Consider the following 16,189-nt stretch of genomic DNA (forward strand, 5'->3'; position numbering starts at 1 on the left):
CTAATAGTTATAGGGAGTGAATATCATTCCCAATCAAAGTGCATGTATTAGACTTTTTCATTAGAGTGGAAAATATTTTTTCTTTTTTTTCTTGGAAATGCAAATGAATGATAAAGCTTGGGAAAACAAGAAGGATCTTTGTTTTCCATTAACAATAAGTGCTCTAAATCAAAAGAAACAATGAAACACACTAAAAGAGGATGGTATTAATAGCATGTCAATGTGAATGAAAGTTCAGCTATGAACCAGCCACTCCCCCAATACATACACTTGTGCACACACACTAAAAAGGACGGTATTTACTTTAAAAGTTGAATGAATAAATGCATGGTGCTAAAGATCTTTCATTCTACTCCATTACTGAAATATATGTGAAAGGAGTCATTCAGCTTCTTTACAGTGTAATGAAATAGGTTTCATTCTCAGTATTATACTGTTTGGATTCCAGGTATCCCAGCAACCCAAGGAACTGGCGTGCCATAAAATTCAGATTTTTAGTTCTGCAGCCCCTTCCCTAAGTAAAATAAATTCCATAAGCATGAACACATTACCTTAGTGGCAGAATCTACTGCTGATCCTCTTCCCAACAACTCTTGGACCAATCCCACATGACCTTCCTTGGCTGCCAGGTGCAAGGCATTGAGGCCATTCTGGGAATAGAAATACAAGAGAAGTCAAAAATAGAATATATATCAAGACAACCTTGTGATCTAATACAGTCACACAAATAATAGCACAAAAATCTCTCTCTTGCTATTTTTTCTATAGTTTCATCAAATCTTGACTAAAACAAACATCAGAGTGATAGCACTAATCACTAACCAACTGAGAAAAATGGCAAAAAATCCAGAAAGAATTAGAACATGTAGTGTCTTTCATATAAAGTCAACCTTGCTATTGTACTAAGTAATAATGGTTCATCACATGTTATTGATCATCTTGACAAGAACAAGGGAATTAAAGGTCTTGAATCCTATGGAACTCTATCTAAATAAATAGCTTTTAGATGATGGAGATTTTTTAAATAACAAGGAATCATAAAGTCATAAGCTCTTATCAAATTTCTCTTATGGTGCCTCCTATATTTAAGCAGGACATAGCTACAACATTTCAAGTTCCTACTATGCTTTTTTTTAAGGTTTTTGCAAGGCAAATGGGGTTAAGTGGCTTACCCAAGGCCACACAGCTAGGTAATTAAGTGTCTGAGACCAGATTTGAACCCAGGTACTCCTGACTCCAGGGCCGGTGCTTTATCCACTACGCCACCTAGTCACCCCCTACTATGCTTTTTTAATTGACATTGTTACATCTGGTTCACATCTATGTAAGTACTCAACATTCAAAACTCTCACCATAACACTGTATTAAAATATTTCATTTTAAATCCTTTAGAATATGAATACCATAGTATTGACATGAAATAAAGTGAGCTCTTATTCCCTCAATAGTTCAATTAAATTTAAACAAAACTCTGCCAGGATGATTGGTTAAAAGAAATTGTAGTGCTTATCTTGGACATGAAGAGAAGAGAGTCAGGGCAAAGATCGTGCCCCTCATGATCTCTGAATTCAAGTATTTCTATGGCTGTCTGATAAACGAGGGATGAGACTTGTTTTGCTTGGACCCCAATGTACCTAATGGAACAGTGAGGAGAAGATGAGTGGAAAAAGTCAGACTTCCAATTGATTTAAGGAAAGAGTAGCCCAAAAATGAAAAGAGGCTTCTTCAGGAGAAAATTATTCTTCATCTCTGGATGTCTTAAAGTGGAAAAAGTATAATCATTTATTGGGAAAAGCTTTATAGACAATTCTGGTTCAAGTAGGAGTTAGTCTTTTGAGATGGCTCCCAACATTGACATTCTACAATTAAATGACCATTTATAGTGTCTCTAATATGCAATGAAATGCACTAGGCACCAGGGATATCAAAATGGAAAATATCATCATCTCTGACTTTATAGAGTTTTCAGTCTGCTAAAGGGGATGAGTCTTTACACGAATAAAATTGCATATATGAGATACATATCTCATATACATATATCATATGATAGAATATAATTAATATAACACACCAATGCATATACATACACAATGCCAATAAGGATATTATTAAAAGCATAGGAAACAGAATGCTAAGAGATACTTGAGATGGCAGAATTTATTTCTCCTATTAATGTACTAAGTAGATTTTGGAAGGTTTCTTGAAGGGGATGGAACATAATCTAGGTCTTGAAGAAAGAAAGATATTTTAATTAGCTGAGATGGGGAGAGGGACCAAGTCCAGTCTAGGCATGAAGGATCTAAGGCATTCTAGTCAAGAAAAAGAAAACAGGTGGTATATTGGATAAACTATTGGACTTGACACTTATTATCTGGGTCAAAATCTCACTTTAAACTTTAAAATGTGATTTTAGGCAAATCTCTTAATCTTTCTGGGTCCCAGTTTCTTCAAATGAAAATTGAGGGAGTTCAGCTTGACACCATTATAAAGTCCCTCCCAGTTCTAAATCTAAGATCTTATTTAGAAATAAATGTACAGTGCTGGGAGAGGTCAGGATGAGATTAGTCAATAGTAAATAAACTAGTTTGGCCACAGCACAGACTATATAAAATGTAACAGTAAAACATAAGGCGGCTAGGTTTAAGTCAAGTTATAGCAAACTTTAAACATACTGGTTGTCTATTTTGGAATAATTTATTTTTCTTCTCTGAGTCTCAGTTTCCTCATCTGTAAATAATGGGTTGAACTACATGATCTCTAAGATGCATTCCCATATTAAGTTTATGCCCTTATGATTCATGAGGACTCACTGAAGACTAGAGTATGGCAGTGATAGGATGGAACCCATATATTAGGATTGGCACTCTAGGATAGAAGGGAAATGACTAAAGATATATAGAGACAAACAAGCTGCTACTAGATTTGTCTAGACCTACATTATGAGATGAATTAGACTATGTGCAACATGAATGGAAAGAAAGGGACAGGTGCAGAAAAATTTGAGAATTCTTGTAGCGTTTCTTTAAAAAAATCAATAAGAAAATATTGATTTACTGAACTATATGTCAAATAACATATTTGAGGCTACTTTTAACTTAATGATATTCATGAAAAAGAGGCTTGCACTGGTATTTACTAAGTATTAAAAGAACTAAAGCATTATTAAATACTATTAAAATAAATCTTCATATTATTTTAAAATATCTGCATTTTCTTCCTAATCCAAATGAGATTTTGTTGTTGTTGTTCTGTCATTGTAGACATATTCAACTCCTCATAACCCCATTTGGGATTTTTTTTGGCAAAGATTACTGAAGTAGTTTGCCATTCCCTTCTCCAACTCATTTTACAGATAAGGAAACTGAGGTAAACAAGGTTAAATGCTCAGTCATAAAGTTAGTAAGTGTCTGAGGCACATTTTGGACTTAAAGAGATAATTCTTCCTTTTCTCAGGTCTGGCACTCTATCCACTATGGCAACTAGCTGTCCTCCAAATAAGAAAACTTTCTCAAAATAGGTACAGTTCTTCATGTAGAGTATCGATTTGATTTGTTCTGCTTGACTCTCAATGGCAATCAAATCCAAGAACAATAGGCAGAAGTTGTAAAAAGGTAAATTTAAACTTGTTATCAGGAAAAGGTTCCTAATAATAGCAGGAAAGTGAAATGATTTGTCTCAAAAGTTTTCTCCTCCTTTAGGGTCTACAAGTGCATATTGGATAACCGTTTACCAAAATTTTAATAGTAGAAATTCCTTTCAGTTTTCGATTGGACAAAATGGCTGCTAAGGTACCTTCCAATACTAAATTCTGTGAAGAATGGAATCATGACTGATGATCATGTGTAAACCCTATTAATCTATGAAGAAGGGAAGAATTTATGACCAACCAAGAGATAGAGAACATTATAAAAAGCAAAATGGATCATTTTGATTATGTGAAATTTAAAAAGTTTTACACAAATAAAACCAATGCTGCCAAAATTAGAAGGAAAGCAGAAAACTGGGAAACAAATTTTACAGTTAGTGTTTCTGATAAAGGCCTCATTTCTAAAATATATAGAGAAGTGAATCAAATCTATGAGCATACATGTCATTCCCCAATTTATAGTGGTTAAAGGATATGAAAGGCAGTTTTCTAATGAAGAAATCAAAGCTATCCATAGTCATATAAAAATGTTCTAAATCACTATTGATTAGAGAAATGAAAATTAAAACAACTGTAACAGCTAACAGATTGGCTAATATGACAGAAAAGGAAAATGATAAATGTTAGAGTAGATATGGAAAAATTGAGACACAGATGCAACTATTGATGGAGTTGTGAACTGATCCTACCATTCTAGAGAGTAATTTGGAACTATTATCCAAAGGGCATACCTTTTGAAAGAGCTTGAAAGAGCTTTCCATTTGACCAATTGAAGTTTTGAGAGAATTATTTCTTTTTGCATTTGCCCAACTGAGGATCTGAGAGATTATTCTCATTTTGTATTTGTCCAATTGTATTTTCCAATGATTTGGTTTTTTTGTTGAAGGTGTTAATCTTCTCTTGGGTTTCTTTTCTCAAATTTTCCAATTGATTTTTAAACTCCTTCCTTATTTCTTCAAGGAAGTCTTTCTGTGCTGGAGACCAGATCATATTCTCTTCAGAGGTTCTAGGTCTCTCTAGGTCTTTTCCTTCCAAGAATTTTTCTATGGATCCATCTTTCCACTGACCTTTCTTCATTTTGCTAAGACCTTGAGTTGGGGAGGGGCTGGTTCACAGTGGTTTGGTGTTGGGATCCCTAGAAGCTTTACTTACTTTACTTACTGTCCAGCTGGACAGTAGGGGTGCTAGAGGATTTGCTCACTGAGTGTAATTTCTCCAGCTGGCCAGTGGGGGTGCTGGTTGTTTTCTCTGGACTGTCTGTGACCTTGATCAAGGCCCTCTCCCTTGGCCTGAAGGGAGTGATTGAAGCTGTTGAATCCTTTTGTCTTCAGTCAATGGTGGGCTTTACCCAGGGGTGAGGTCATCCCTTTCCCTATTGTCAGCTGAGCTGGTTTTTCTGCTCACACACCTGTGCCTGGGGCAGAAGTAGTCTGTGATTGTGTTTGTTGTGGGAAGAGGCCTCAGCTGCAATGGAAGTATGAACTTGGAGTTCTCCTGACCAGAGGAGCCCAGAGATGGTGTCCACAGCTCTCCTGAACTAGAACTCTCCCCCCAGCCCTGTCTGCAAAGCTCCAGAGAGTCAGTGCCAACAGCAATGCCTCTGCTCCCTAGTTGACCCAAGCCCCCCAGATCTCACCCACGGCTGATCAAGCCAGTAGGGTTCTCAGGCCCTCAGGTTTCCAGACTCCAACCCAGCTACTAATCAGGCTGATCCATGGTTGATCTGCCCTCTGTGCCCAGACTCACCCATGACTGTAGAAGACAAATCCTGGGTAGACGTTCTTTCTCCTGGCTTTTCTTTCTGGGTTTTATTGATCAGATTTCTGTTAAGAGGTTTCATATCATATATAGGGAAAGATCAGGAGATTTTAGAACTGTTTGTCTTCTCTCCACCATCTTGGTCAGAAAGTCCAAAAGGTATGCCTTTTGATACAGCAATACCACTACTACCTATATCCCCCCCAAAAATCATAAAAATGGGGAAAGTGGGCAGGCTGCATTCCTGGAGCCTCAGTTTCTCAGCTGTAAAATGTAGGGAGGGGAGCAGGTGATCTCTGAGGACAGGCTGGCCTTCACCTCCCTGAGGTTCTTGGAGGGTTCCCTGACTGCCAGGCATCCCCACGTGGTTCCCATAGCTGGGATCCCCGGGCCTGACCCCCACATAGCACAGGGAAGGGACAGACTCCCAGAGGCTCCATGACACCCAAGGCCAGAGTGGTACCTTCTTGTCTGCCCTGTCAGCCTCTGTGCCTGGAGAGGTCCTGCCCTCAGGGAGCAGACCTCCTATTGCAGTGGTGGTGTGCCAAGGCCTTGTCTCCATGTGGTCATGGTGGAGAGGGCCTGGAGAGGAGGTGCCCCCCTCCCACTGGACAGTGTTGAGTGGAGCTTGGGAGGGAGAGCTACCAAGGGGAGGAGGGGAATCCAGTCTTGAGAAGGCCCTGGGCACTAACTGAAGGGCATCCTGTTGGCATCCCCTCCTCCAGTCCCCCTCTCCTAGAGTCATCCTGTGGGATGCCCTGGGCAGGCAGGGTGGCAGACCCCCTTTGGTGGCCTCTGAGGAAGGAGTATCCCCTGCATTTTTGATTCCTTAAGCCCATTGCAGTCCAATCCCTTTAGACCAGAGCATTGCCATGGACACCATGGACAGGGAAACATGTACAAGAATATTCATAGCAACTTTTATGTGGTGATAAAGAAATAGAAATTGAGATGTCTATCAATTGGAGAATGACTGAAGTTGTGGTAATGGAATATTATTATGCTATAAGAAATGATGAATAGACAGATTTCAGAAAAACTTAACATGAACTGATGATGAGCAATAGGAACAGCAAGATTGTGTAATGAACAACCATGATAGACTTAGCTCTTCTCAACAATACTGATCCCAGACAATTCCAAAAGATTTGAGATGAAATGCTATCCACATCCAGAGAAATAATTATGAAGGCTGAAAGCAGAGCAAAGCTTGCTATTTTCTTTTTGGTTGTTTTTTTAAAAAATTTTTTTCTTTCTCATGGATTTCCCTTTTCTGATTCTTCTTTTATAATAAGACTAATGTGGAAATATATTTAACATTACTGTGCTTATATAACCTATAGCAGATTACTTGCTATCTTGGGTAGGAGGGAGAGAAGAGAAGGGAGAAAAATTTGGAAATCAAAACTGTACAAAAATGAATGTTGGGGGCAGCTAGGTGGCGTAGTAGATAAAGCACCAGCCCTGGAGTCAGGAGTACCTGGGTTCAAATCCGGTCTCAGATACTTAAGAATTGCCTAGCTGTGTGGCCTTGGGCAAACCACTTAACCCTGTTTGCCTTACAAAAGCCTTAAAAAAAAAAAAGAATGTTAAAAACTTGTAATTTGAAAAAAATAATTAAGTGAGAAAAATAATGGTTTCTAGATGATAGAGTTAAAAGAATCCTAGAATTGGAGCCAGAAGACCTGCATCTGAATTCTGTCTCATATTCTTTCTAGCTATATGAGACCCTGAGTAAATCATTTAATATCTTTGTGTTTCAGTCTCCTTATCTGTAAAATAAAGATAATAACACCTACATCCTAGGTTTTTAGTGAAGATCAAATACTATAATATTCATAATATACTTTGGAAACTTTAAAAACATCATATAAATGCTAGTTATTTTTTTTTCTACTTGCTGCATCACTCTACCCTGAGATGACCCTATTCTTTTTCAATACTCAGTATAACTTAATGAGGCATACATCATTTATAATAATTAAAACATTCTTGAAATTCATTAATATCCAGTTTCCATGGAATATGTCAGTAGCAGAAATAGAGGATTACAAGAAAATATGCCTCCTGAGTCCTACCAGCATCTTAGTTAATTAGTTGGATTGATATGATTTTGTAGTAAAGGGTTCGCAAATTAAGTAATTTGCATTCTCATTACTTGAAAAAAATAATAATACATATATTTTGAATTTTATTTAATTTTATTCCATTTTAAAATTATGGACACTTTCCCTCCATCCCCACCATATACCAGAGAAGGTTATCATTTGATATAGATTAGATAAAGAGATGAACATACAGGCATTAGCAAAATGGGGTGGGGGGGTAGTACCATACTATGCTTATTTCTATTTATAAGTTCTTTCTCTGGAGTTTGGTAACATCTTACTTTATAAATCCTTTCTTGTTGATGTGAATATTTATAACACTCAGAATAGCTTAGTCTTTTACAGTTTGTACTGTTTTTGTATACAATGATTCTTGATTCTGCTCATTTCACTCTTCTTTATTTCATGCAACTCTCTCTTTCTCTCTCCATATTTTTCTAGCCTGGTTACCATTTCTTAAAACATAGAAGAATTCCATCACAACCAAATACCAATTACATATAATTTTTATATATTTTGGGGCAGTCTAGCTATTTAGTCTTAAGGGTCTTTCAGAAAAGAATATTAAATAAGGGTAATAAACTTCACCAATTTTTACTTCTGGTTGAACATCTTATCTTTTTTCCAAGTTTGTTAATATGAAGAAATCTTTCATTCTGTATTAAAAATTTTGAGTTCTATTAGCAAGCAGCTTTCCTTTTTAATTCTAGTCTCTTATCAGAAGTTAGTAGTTATTGTCTGCTAAACAAACTAACATTCTGCATTTACAATTTTAAAATTTCTACATAATTCCCTGACCTCTTTATATCTTTTACTGCTCCTCCATAGACTATCTCTTCTATTCCTTCCTCTCCTCTCCCCATCCTCAATTCTCACTTCTCTATTACTTATATAACCTACTTTACAGGTCTTATAAGAATAAATTTAATTTATGTACTCTAATATTTTAGGGGATAAGCAACACTGAAATCCATTTCTTACATCATAAAATCCTGTATTTAAGCACTTCGTTAAATCACAGATCCACTAATATCACCATCAGATGATGTTTCTATGTGAATATAGTGATATGGAATGTGGGTCTCACAACAGAACAAAATGTCAAGTGATTGGATCTTTTTTCACACCAATATATGTATTAAAACAAAGCTTAATGTTAAGTATGTAATGATGTAATTTTCCACTTTTGGTAGCTGGTAGAAAAATAAAGAATTGTTTTGGTCCATATGGCAGGAGGAAATTAGATTAGTAGAAAAAAAGATAAAATTGGCAGAGGTGGGGGTGGGGATGGGGAGGTAACCAATGGGAAGGGGAGTCCAAAGGAAGGGGGGGAAGGGATAGAGAGAGGAGAAAGTAAAGAAAGTCAGATGAAAACAGCATAGAGAGGGCTGGCTAGGTGGCTTAGTGGATAAAGCACCAGCCTTGGAGTCAGGAGTACCTGGGTTCAAATCTGGTCTCAGACACTTAATGATTACCTAGCTGCGTGGCCTTGGGCAAGGCACTTAACCCCATTTGCCTTGCCAAAAAAAAAAAAACCTAAAAAAAAACGGCATAGAGTAGGTAACAGTATCCTGTTATGGAAGAGTGTCTATAAGTTAAGAAGTATATTCATGATGTTTTATTCAACCTTACTTGTTTTCACACTATTTCGCTCCTGTTCTCAATGTAATTGCTCCCATGGTTTTTACCTGCCAAACACTCACCCAAAATATTATTCTGGAGTTCATTGCTATCCCTAATAGAGTGGCTTACCTCCTGCTGCAAAATAATCTATTCTATGGCAACCAATGGGTTTAGGACTTGAATGAAATTAGAACTATAACCAAATAAGATTCTGGCAGAGCTTTCTGTTCCTTCTCCTGGTCACAGAAAGAATGTTTTTCTTAAAGTTGCATTCTGAACATTATCTTTTGATGCAGGAATCTCAGGTATTCCACTTTTCAATTGGTCATCAATATCACAATATAAAGTTAAAAACTTTCTGTAATGACAAGCTATCAGTAGATACAAAGAGAGCAGGCTCCTCTTTCAGAAAAGTCCATTATACTTGGAGAGCATTTTTATTACTACATTTTGCTCACTTCCTGAGGCTATGTATATCTATAAAACATCTTTTTATTTCAAAGGGAGAAGAACACAATCTATGCAAATCAAAATCACAATAACTCTTACTACAGAGAAAAGAACAGATCTTGATTTCATATCTCTCTATCAAGAATTGTAAATCAACCTAAACAATCATATAAGGTTCACTCTTTTTCTTATGAGCAAAATTTTATCCATAATCTGAGTTTTGTATATTTGAAGTACAAATAAAAATATTGCTTATGAGGCTGCCACACTATGTTTTAGTATTCACCAGAAAGTTGGGGGGGGGGGGGGGACCTAGTGTAATGACTCATAAGAGCCCAGGATGGCCCACAGAATTATTTGAAGATTAAGCAATATCATTTTTCCAACCCCTTGCCATTTTATAAAATGGCTAATAAGCAAAGGCACCTTCTGCATTCTAAATAAGAATCATATGCATGTCCATAATATTCTCCAAATGTTGCTATTATGCTATTATGATTAATTGAATATAAGATTGTGAAGTATTATTGAATGCATAGCAGCTTTTTGTCATTATTTTTTTAATCAAGAGATGATAGTGGTACAATTGCTATCATATGATGGTCTTTCTTTTTTTATATTTTCATAGTTAAAAAGATTGGGAATCACTGATTGAGAGCTTTTAAGGGCATTAGGCTCTCTCAAGATTAGTATTTTAAAAATCTCTGTCCTGGTAGTCATTTATTCTGTTATTTTCTCTGACTTGCTAAATCATATATTTACTAAGATAATTCCACCATTCCTTACACACACACACACACACACACACACACACACACACACACACAAGCAAACACAAAATCTATCATTTAAGCTTTAAACTGGGACTTGATAGGCTACAGAATGGAGCATTCCCCAAGCTCTGTCTCCCTTAATAGCAGCTTCCTGGTAACCTCTATCCATAGAAGAAACATTCCTGGGCATTTAAGGGCATAAAAGATATCATCCTCGTGAGACTTGAGTCCAGCAGTTTAGACTCTGCAGATGTCCCAAGACTACATTTTTCCATTTTGCAAAGAGAAGGACAATGTCTACCCAAGTTAAGTGCTCCTATATAATTGTTGAATTTTCTTTCTATGTTAAAATGAAGTAAATTTCCTTTTTGTTAAATATCTAATGACCTATAACTGTCTCATTTTGTCCCAGTGAACCTGAACTAAAAGTATGCCAGTCTGTCAGGTCATTCCCCCTAAACATTAATGCTCTCAAAATCTAAAAGGTAAATTTGAATAGGTTTAGTCTTGTTTCTTTTCATGTTTAATAAAAATACAATTAACTCTTAGATCAAAATTTTTTTCCTAGAACTACAGAATGGTCATTCTGAAAGATACCTTAGATCATCTAGTTTTCCATTAATAGTTGGGGAAATTGAAGCACAGTGGAATTCAAATAACCTATCCAAAGCCACAGAGAATGTTGAAACTATAAGCCAGGCCTCTCAATTCTTTTTACTATTCTGGGCACTTTCCATCTATTAGAGAGTGGCACTTCCAGCACCAACACTCCCTTAGTTTTGGTTTGATATTGGGATGACATTAGACCAGCAAAGTCATTGAACATTTAACAAAAAAGGGGGTTATTCATAGCAAGCATATGCAACAAAAATACATTGACTCGGCTTCTCTGGATCACTCTCAACTCCATATGGAAATACATCTGATGAAGGACATGGTTGACTCAGGTTTACAGAAGTCCACCAAATCTAAGAGGCTAAAACTCCTTGTGACATGACTTTTTGTGCCTTTAATTGATCAGAAAGCTATGTAAATGAAGTGTGTGTGTGTGGGGGGTACAATTAGGTCCTAGGAATAGCTTTGTGCCTTTTTATGGAAAACTACTTTCAAAAGATTAGAAAAGGAGAGGTGTCCTGAGTCTTTCCATGTTGTCAGTAAGTGCAGAAGGGTTAGTGGAGGGGAGGGGGGAGACTGTAGAAACAAAACAAGGGGCTGGGGTGGCTAGGTGGCGCAGTGGATAAAGCACTGGCCCTGGAGTCAGGAGTACCTGGGTTCAAATCTGGTCTCAGACACTTAATAATTACCTAGCTGTGTGGCCTTGGGCAAGCCATTTAATCCCATTTGCCTTGCAAAAAAGCTAAAAAAAAACAAGGGGAAGCTGTGTCAGGAAAGATATTAGTCCTATCATATCAGTCAAATTTGCTATTATTACTAATGGTTTTGAATATATTTTAATGCCTCATAACATTTATTAAAAGAGGCAAATTTCTGTAAATGTATAAATGGATTATGACGTATTTACATCATCCATCGGTACTGAATTACATCAGAGGTGTCCTCTCTATCATGATCATTAGTACAAGAAACTGAATCACAAATCATAACAAGTTCTCTACAAAACATCTGTAACAAAAATTAAAGAACAAAGCTCACATGTGCAGTGAAGCAAATACATTGACTGATTTAATTAAAACTGCATGTTGATAACAATTTTCATGAATAACATCATTTTGGAAAATGAAAAATAAAGATCATTTTCTTTCATTGTTTCTTTAGAGATATGCATAAGTTCCTTTTCTTTTTAATGAATTGGATTTTAAATGCAGTTAGCAGGAACTGGGGTGGGGAGGGAACAAGGGGAAGGAATCCTCTTTAGAGAAGCCCTTTCATTAATCTTTTGGTAAAATTAAGACTACTTTTATTTTTAAAATATAGTGGCCATCTCCTAAGGTAAAGGACAAGAATAGTACCTCCCCTCAAGGAGCTCATGCTCAAATTGTGGCAGATAACACAATGCAAGTGATATGACCCAGTAAAACTTAGGAGTGCAGCATCAGGACAAATTGTAATGATCTTGTAAATGTGGACAGGGAGGTCAACTAGACCTTGACTTGATTGGCTGCAGTCTGGTTCTATCCTCTGGCCTCAGGGGAAAAGTACATGCTCCAAAACAATGTAGGTTAGATGCTTTTTTCCCCATCCTGTTAGTATCTCTAAAGTTATTTTCATAACCCCAAACATTGTTTTGGTGATAAACCCTAAAGGGTTGCCCTCTGAAGAAGTCACTAGTCCACAAAACAAGTCTTTAGAATTTAGCAAAAGCTAACATTTCTCTCATAATAGAACAATTAGTCAATCCTCAAAGATGTAACAGACTTAACTCTAAGGATACTGTTAGTGAAGGGAAGTATATCTAGAATAATTCATAGAATAATTCCATCTTTATATAAACCCAAAAATTAAAATCCATGGGCTACAATTTACATGATTTTTTGCCAATGACCAAGCCTCCCCATCACTATATAGAGTGAAGTGAATAAGAAATCATATTCAAAGAATGCTCCTCAATGCAATATCGCAATAATTTTAATTTTAGAAAATAATTAAGTAATCCTGAATACTTTTTTAAATACTTCAAGAGGGAAGCAAATATTAGAGGATTCCTACCTATTACTGGAATCCCTTTTACACTGATCATATACTAAAATAAACATGAATAAGTTTATCTACCTTTAATAAAGGTAGGGTTTTTAAAGGACTCTTCCATGGAGTTAAGATCTTTCCCTTCAGCTCTGAAACTACTTTAATGACAGATCAAAATTTAGTTTGACAACCATGGCCTAACTCAAATTCCAAAATTTCTCAAGAACAAATAACCTGTCAAATATCTCAATTTTTACAGACATTCATGACAGAGTTCCTCAAAGTACTCAAAATACCTGTGAGTCTTTACTCTTTTACATACCTAAAGACAAATCAAGAGGGGCTATCATGAGTAGGCTATTAGAACATAAATTCTTTTCAGAGCAGGGAAACTTTCAATATTCTATGCTTAACTTCTGTTTTGTTTTGGTTTTTTTAGGTTTTTGCAAGGCAAATAGGGTTAAGTGGCTTGCCAAAGGTCACACAGCTAGGTCATTATTAAGTGTCTGAGACCAGATTTGAACCTAGGTACTCCTGACTCCAAGGCCGGTGCTTTATCCACTACACCACCTAGCCACCCTTATGCTTAACTTCTAATTCAGAGTTTAAAACATATTTTTTTCCATTAATTTATTCAGATATTCATTCTACTTTGTTAAACATACAGTCCAACTGATAATCTTCTTATCTGTAAAATCCCTATCCTATCATGTAATTTTCTTTCAAATATCCCCTCCAATGATCAATCAACTTCTCAAGTTGAGTCCCACTTTCAATCTCTCCTAAAGTTTACAAAAAAATAAGAATCATTCTCTGCAGCTACATGAATTTCTTATGCCCCAGTGCCTCCTCAAAAGGACTGATCAGAGCTCATTGATCACAGGCCATCCAATCTGATCCAGCCCCAATTTCCATTTGAGGAAACCAAGGTTAAGGGGGAAAAAGCAGATGATTTGCCAAAGATCATACAAGTAGTTAAATATCAAAGGTAACATCTAAACCCAGGTCCTTTAATTCCAAAGTCTAGTGCCTTTGCATTGTCCCATACAGCCTCCTACTAGGAGGCAACAAATCTATAAGAGACCCTGGACTTCTATGGAGCTAGACCTAGTTAAGCCCAATTTCTTTCTCTCTCTCTCTCTCTCTCTCTCTCTCTCTCTCTCCCTCTCTCTCTCTCTCTCTCTCTCCCTCCCTCCCTCCCTCCCTCCCTCATACCCCCTGTCCCCACACCACACCCACTACTAGGTCTATATCCCAAGGAGATGAAACAAAGGAAAAGGAACTTATTAATATAAAATATTTATATCAGGTCTTTTTATGGTGAATAAGAACTGGAAATTGAGAGAATGCCTATCAATTGTAGAATGGCTGAACATTATTTATGATTAGCTTGAAATATTAATGTGCTATTAAAAATGACATTTTTCAAAAAAACAGAACCAGGAGAATAGTATACATAGTAAGAGAAATATTGTACAATAAACAACTGTATGTGGCTTAGATATTCTCAGCAATACAACGATCCAAGAAAATCCCAAAGGACTAACAGTGAAAAATGCTCTCCACCTCCACAGAAAGAACTGATGACCTCTGAATAAAGACTAAAACATTATATTTTTCACCCTCTTTCTTTTTTTGTTCATTTTCTTCTATAAAATGACTAATATAGAAATATGCTTTATGTAATTGCATATGTATAACCTCTTATTAGACTGCTTACATTTCAGGGAGAGGGGAGAGAAGAAAGGAGGGTTAAAATTTGCAACTCAAAAATTTTTTAAAAGTCCAAATAATGAATTTTTTTACCTGTAATTGGGGGTGAAATAATATATTATTGTAAAAAAATTGTCATATTTGTCAAAATTTTGTTGATTTTGCCATTTTGTCAAAATTTTGTATGTTCTTAAATCTTCAAAATTAAAAAAATAAAAGCATTCATTTTCTCTAAGACTGAAGGTGCTTGTTTATTTGAAATGTTTCATGACAACTATAAATCCTATCCTAAAATATGGAAAAGCAGAGAAGTAGATATAAATATTTTGACCTTCTTACCTTCCTGCCTGGCTTGAAATATGATCTGTTTACAAGAGGTCTGGTTTTTAACAAAATAAATCCCTCAAACCAAAGGTTTGAGTAATTGTGACTCATCTAATTACTTCGTAAAGTAATTTTGGTAAAAGCAAAAATGGTCCAAGCAATTCAATTTCAGTTAGCATTGGCATGAGCCTTAGAATTATGTATTTGATAGACTGATACCCTTGAATTCTGATCTAGACTCCTGATCTTTGTTTGTTTTAACATTCCTATTACCTCTATCAATCAACATAGAGTTTCATATTACAATTTGATAACATTCTCAACTTTGTACTTTCAGCCGACATCATAATCTTAGGAAACCAAGTTTTCATGAGTTTTGCCAGCTCTTCTAAATTAGGAAACTCTCTTCCTTCCAAGATGTTTCATTAAGAATTACCATCTAAGTGAATATGTTTCATTAGGGATAGCCCTCTGAGTGAAAGAGAAACAATCAGATCAACTGAATTTATTATCAAAATTTAACAATGTTCAATGGTAGTTCTTGGATAGCTACAGAGGTACATCTCTCATCATGGAATCAAAGTTATTATTTTATCACCTCTTCTTTACTTAGCTCATTCATGAGATTCTAAACAAAGTGAAAATTTACTTCCCACCCCTTGAATTTATTTCAACAAGCAACAGAGAAAATTATACATAATAAAATAGACAATTACATACCTTTTTGTACATATAAATCTAATGTAATTAAAGGTACAAGAAAAACAAGTAAATGGGAAAAAAACTGTGACAAGTTTTTCTGATTAAGGTTTCATATAAAAGATATAGAAGGAATTGATAAAAATTTATAGTCATTCCCTAATAGATATGTGGTCAAATAGATGTGAGCATATAACATCTAAAGGGAAAAAAAACAAGCAATCAATATCCATACGAATACTAAGAGAAGTACATATAGAAGCAAATGATATGTTTTTATCTCATGCATATGATAGTAAAAGAGAAATATGATAATTATTGGAAAGTTTTAAGAAAACAGTCAATAAGTATTGAAGTAGCTATAATGGATTAGGAACCCATGCTAAGTCTAGCACATTGCTAGTGAAGATGTAAGTTGATCCAGCCAATATGGAAAGCAATTTTTTTGCACT

At 35.8% G+C, this 16,189-nt stretch overlaps 1 protein-coding gene across 45 annotated transcripts in view; it reads right to left on the minus strand.

The window, feature by feature from the left end:
* Positions 1–16,189, minus strand: part of ANK2 (ankyrin 2) — a 752,311-nt gene that overhangs the window by 210,644 nt on the left and 525,478 nt on the right. For all 45 annotated transcript variants that reach the window (XM_074228643.1, XM_074228650.1, XM_074228654.1 and 42 more), the window contains one exon: positions 552–650. In XM_074228643.1, coding sequence (XP_074084744.1) covers positions 552–650 — 99 coding nt within the window. The remainder of the gene's footprint in view (positions 1–551; positions 651–16,189) is intronic.

Source organism: Macrotis lagotis, chromosome 3 (genome assembly GCF_037893015.1).
Source record: "Macrotis lagotis isolate mMagLag1 chromosome 3, bilby.v1.9.chrom.fasta, whole genome shotgun sequence".
Taxonomy (NCBI): Eukaryota; Metazoa; Chordata; class Mammalia; order Peramelemorphia; family Peramelidae; genus Macrotis; species Macrotis lagotis.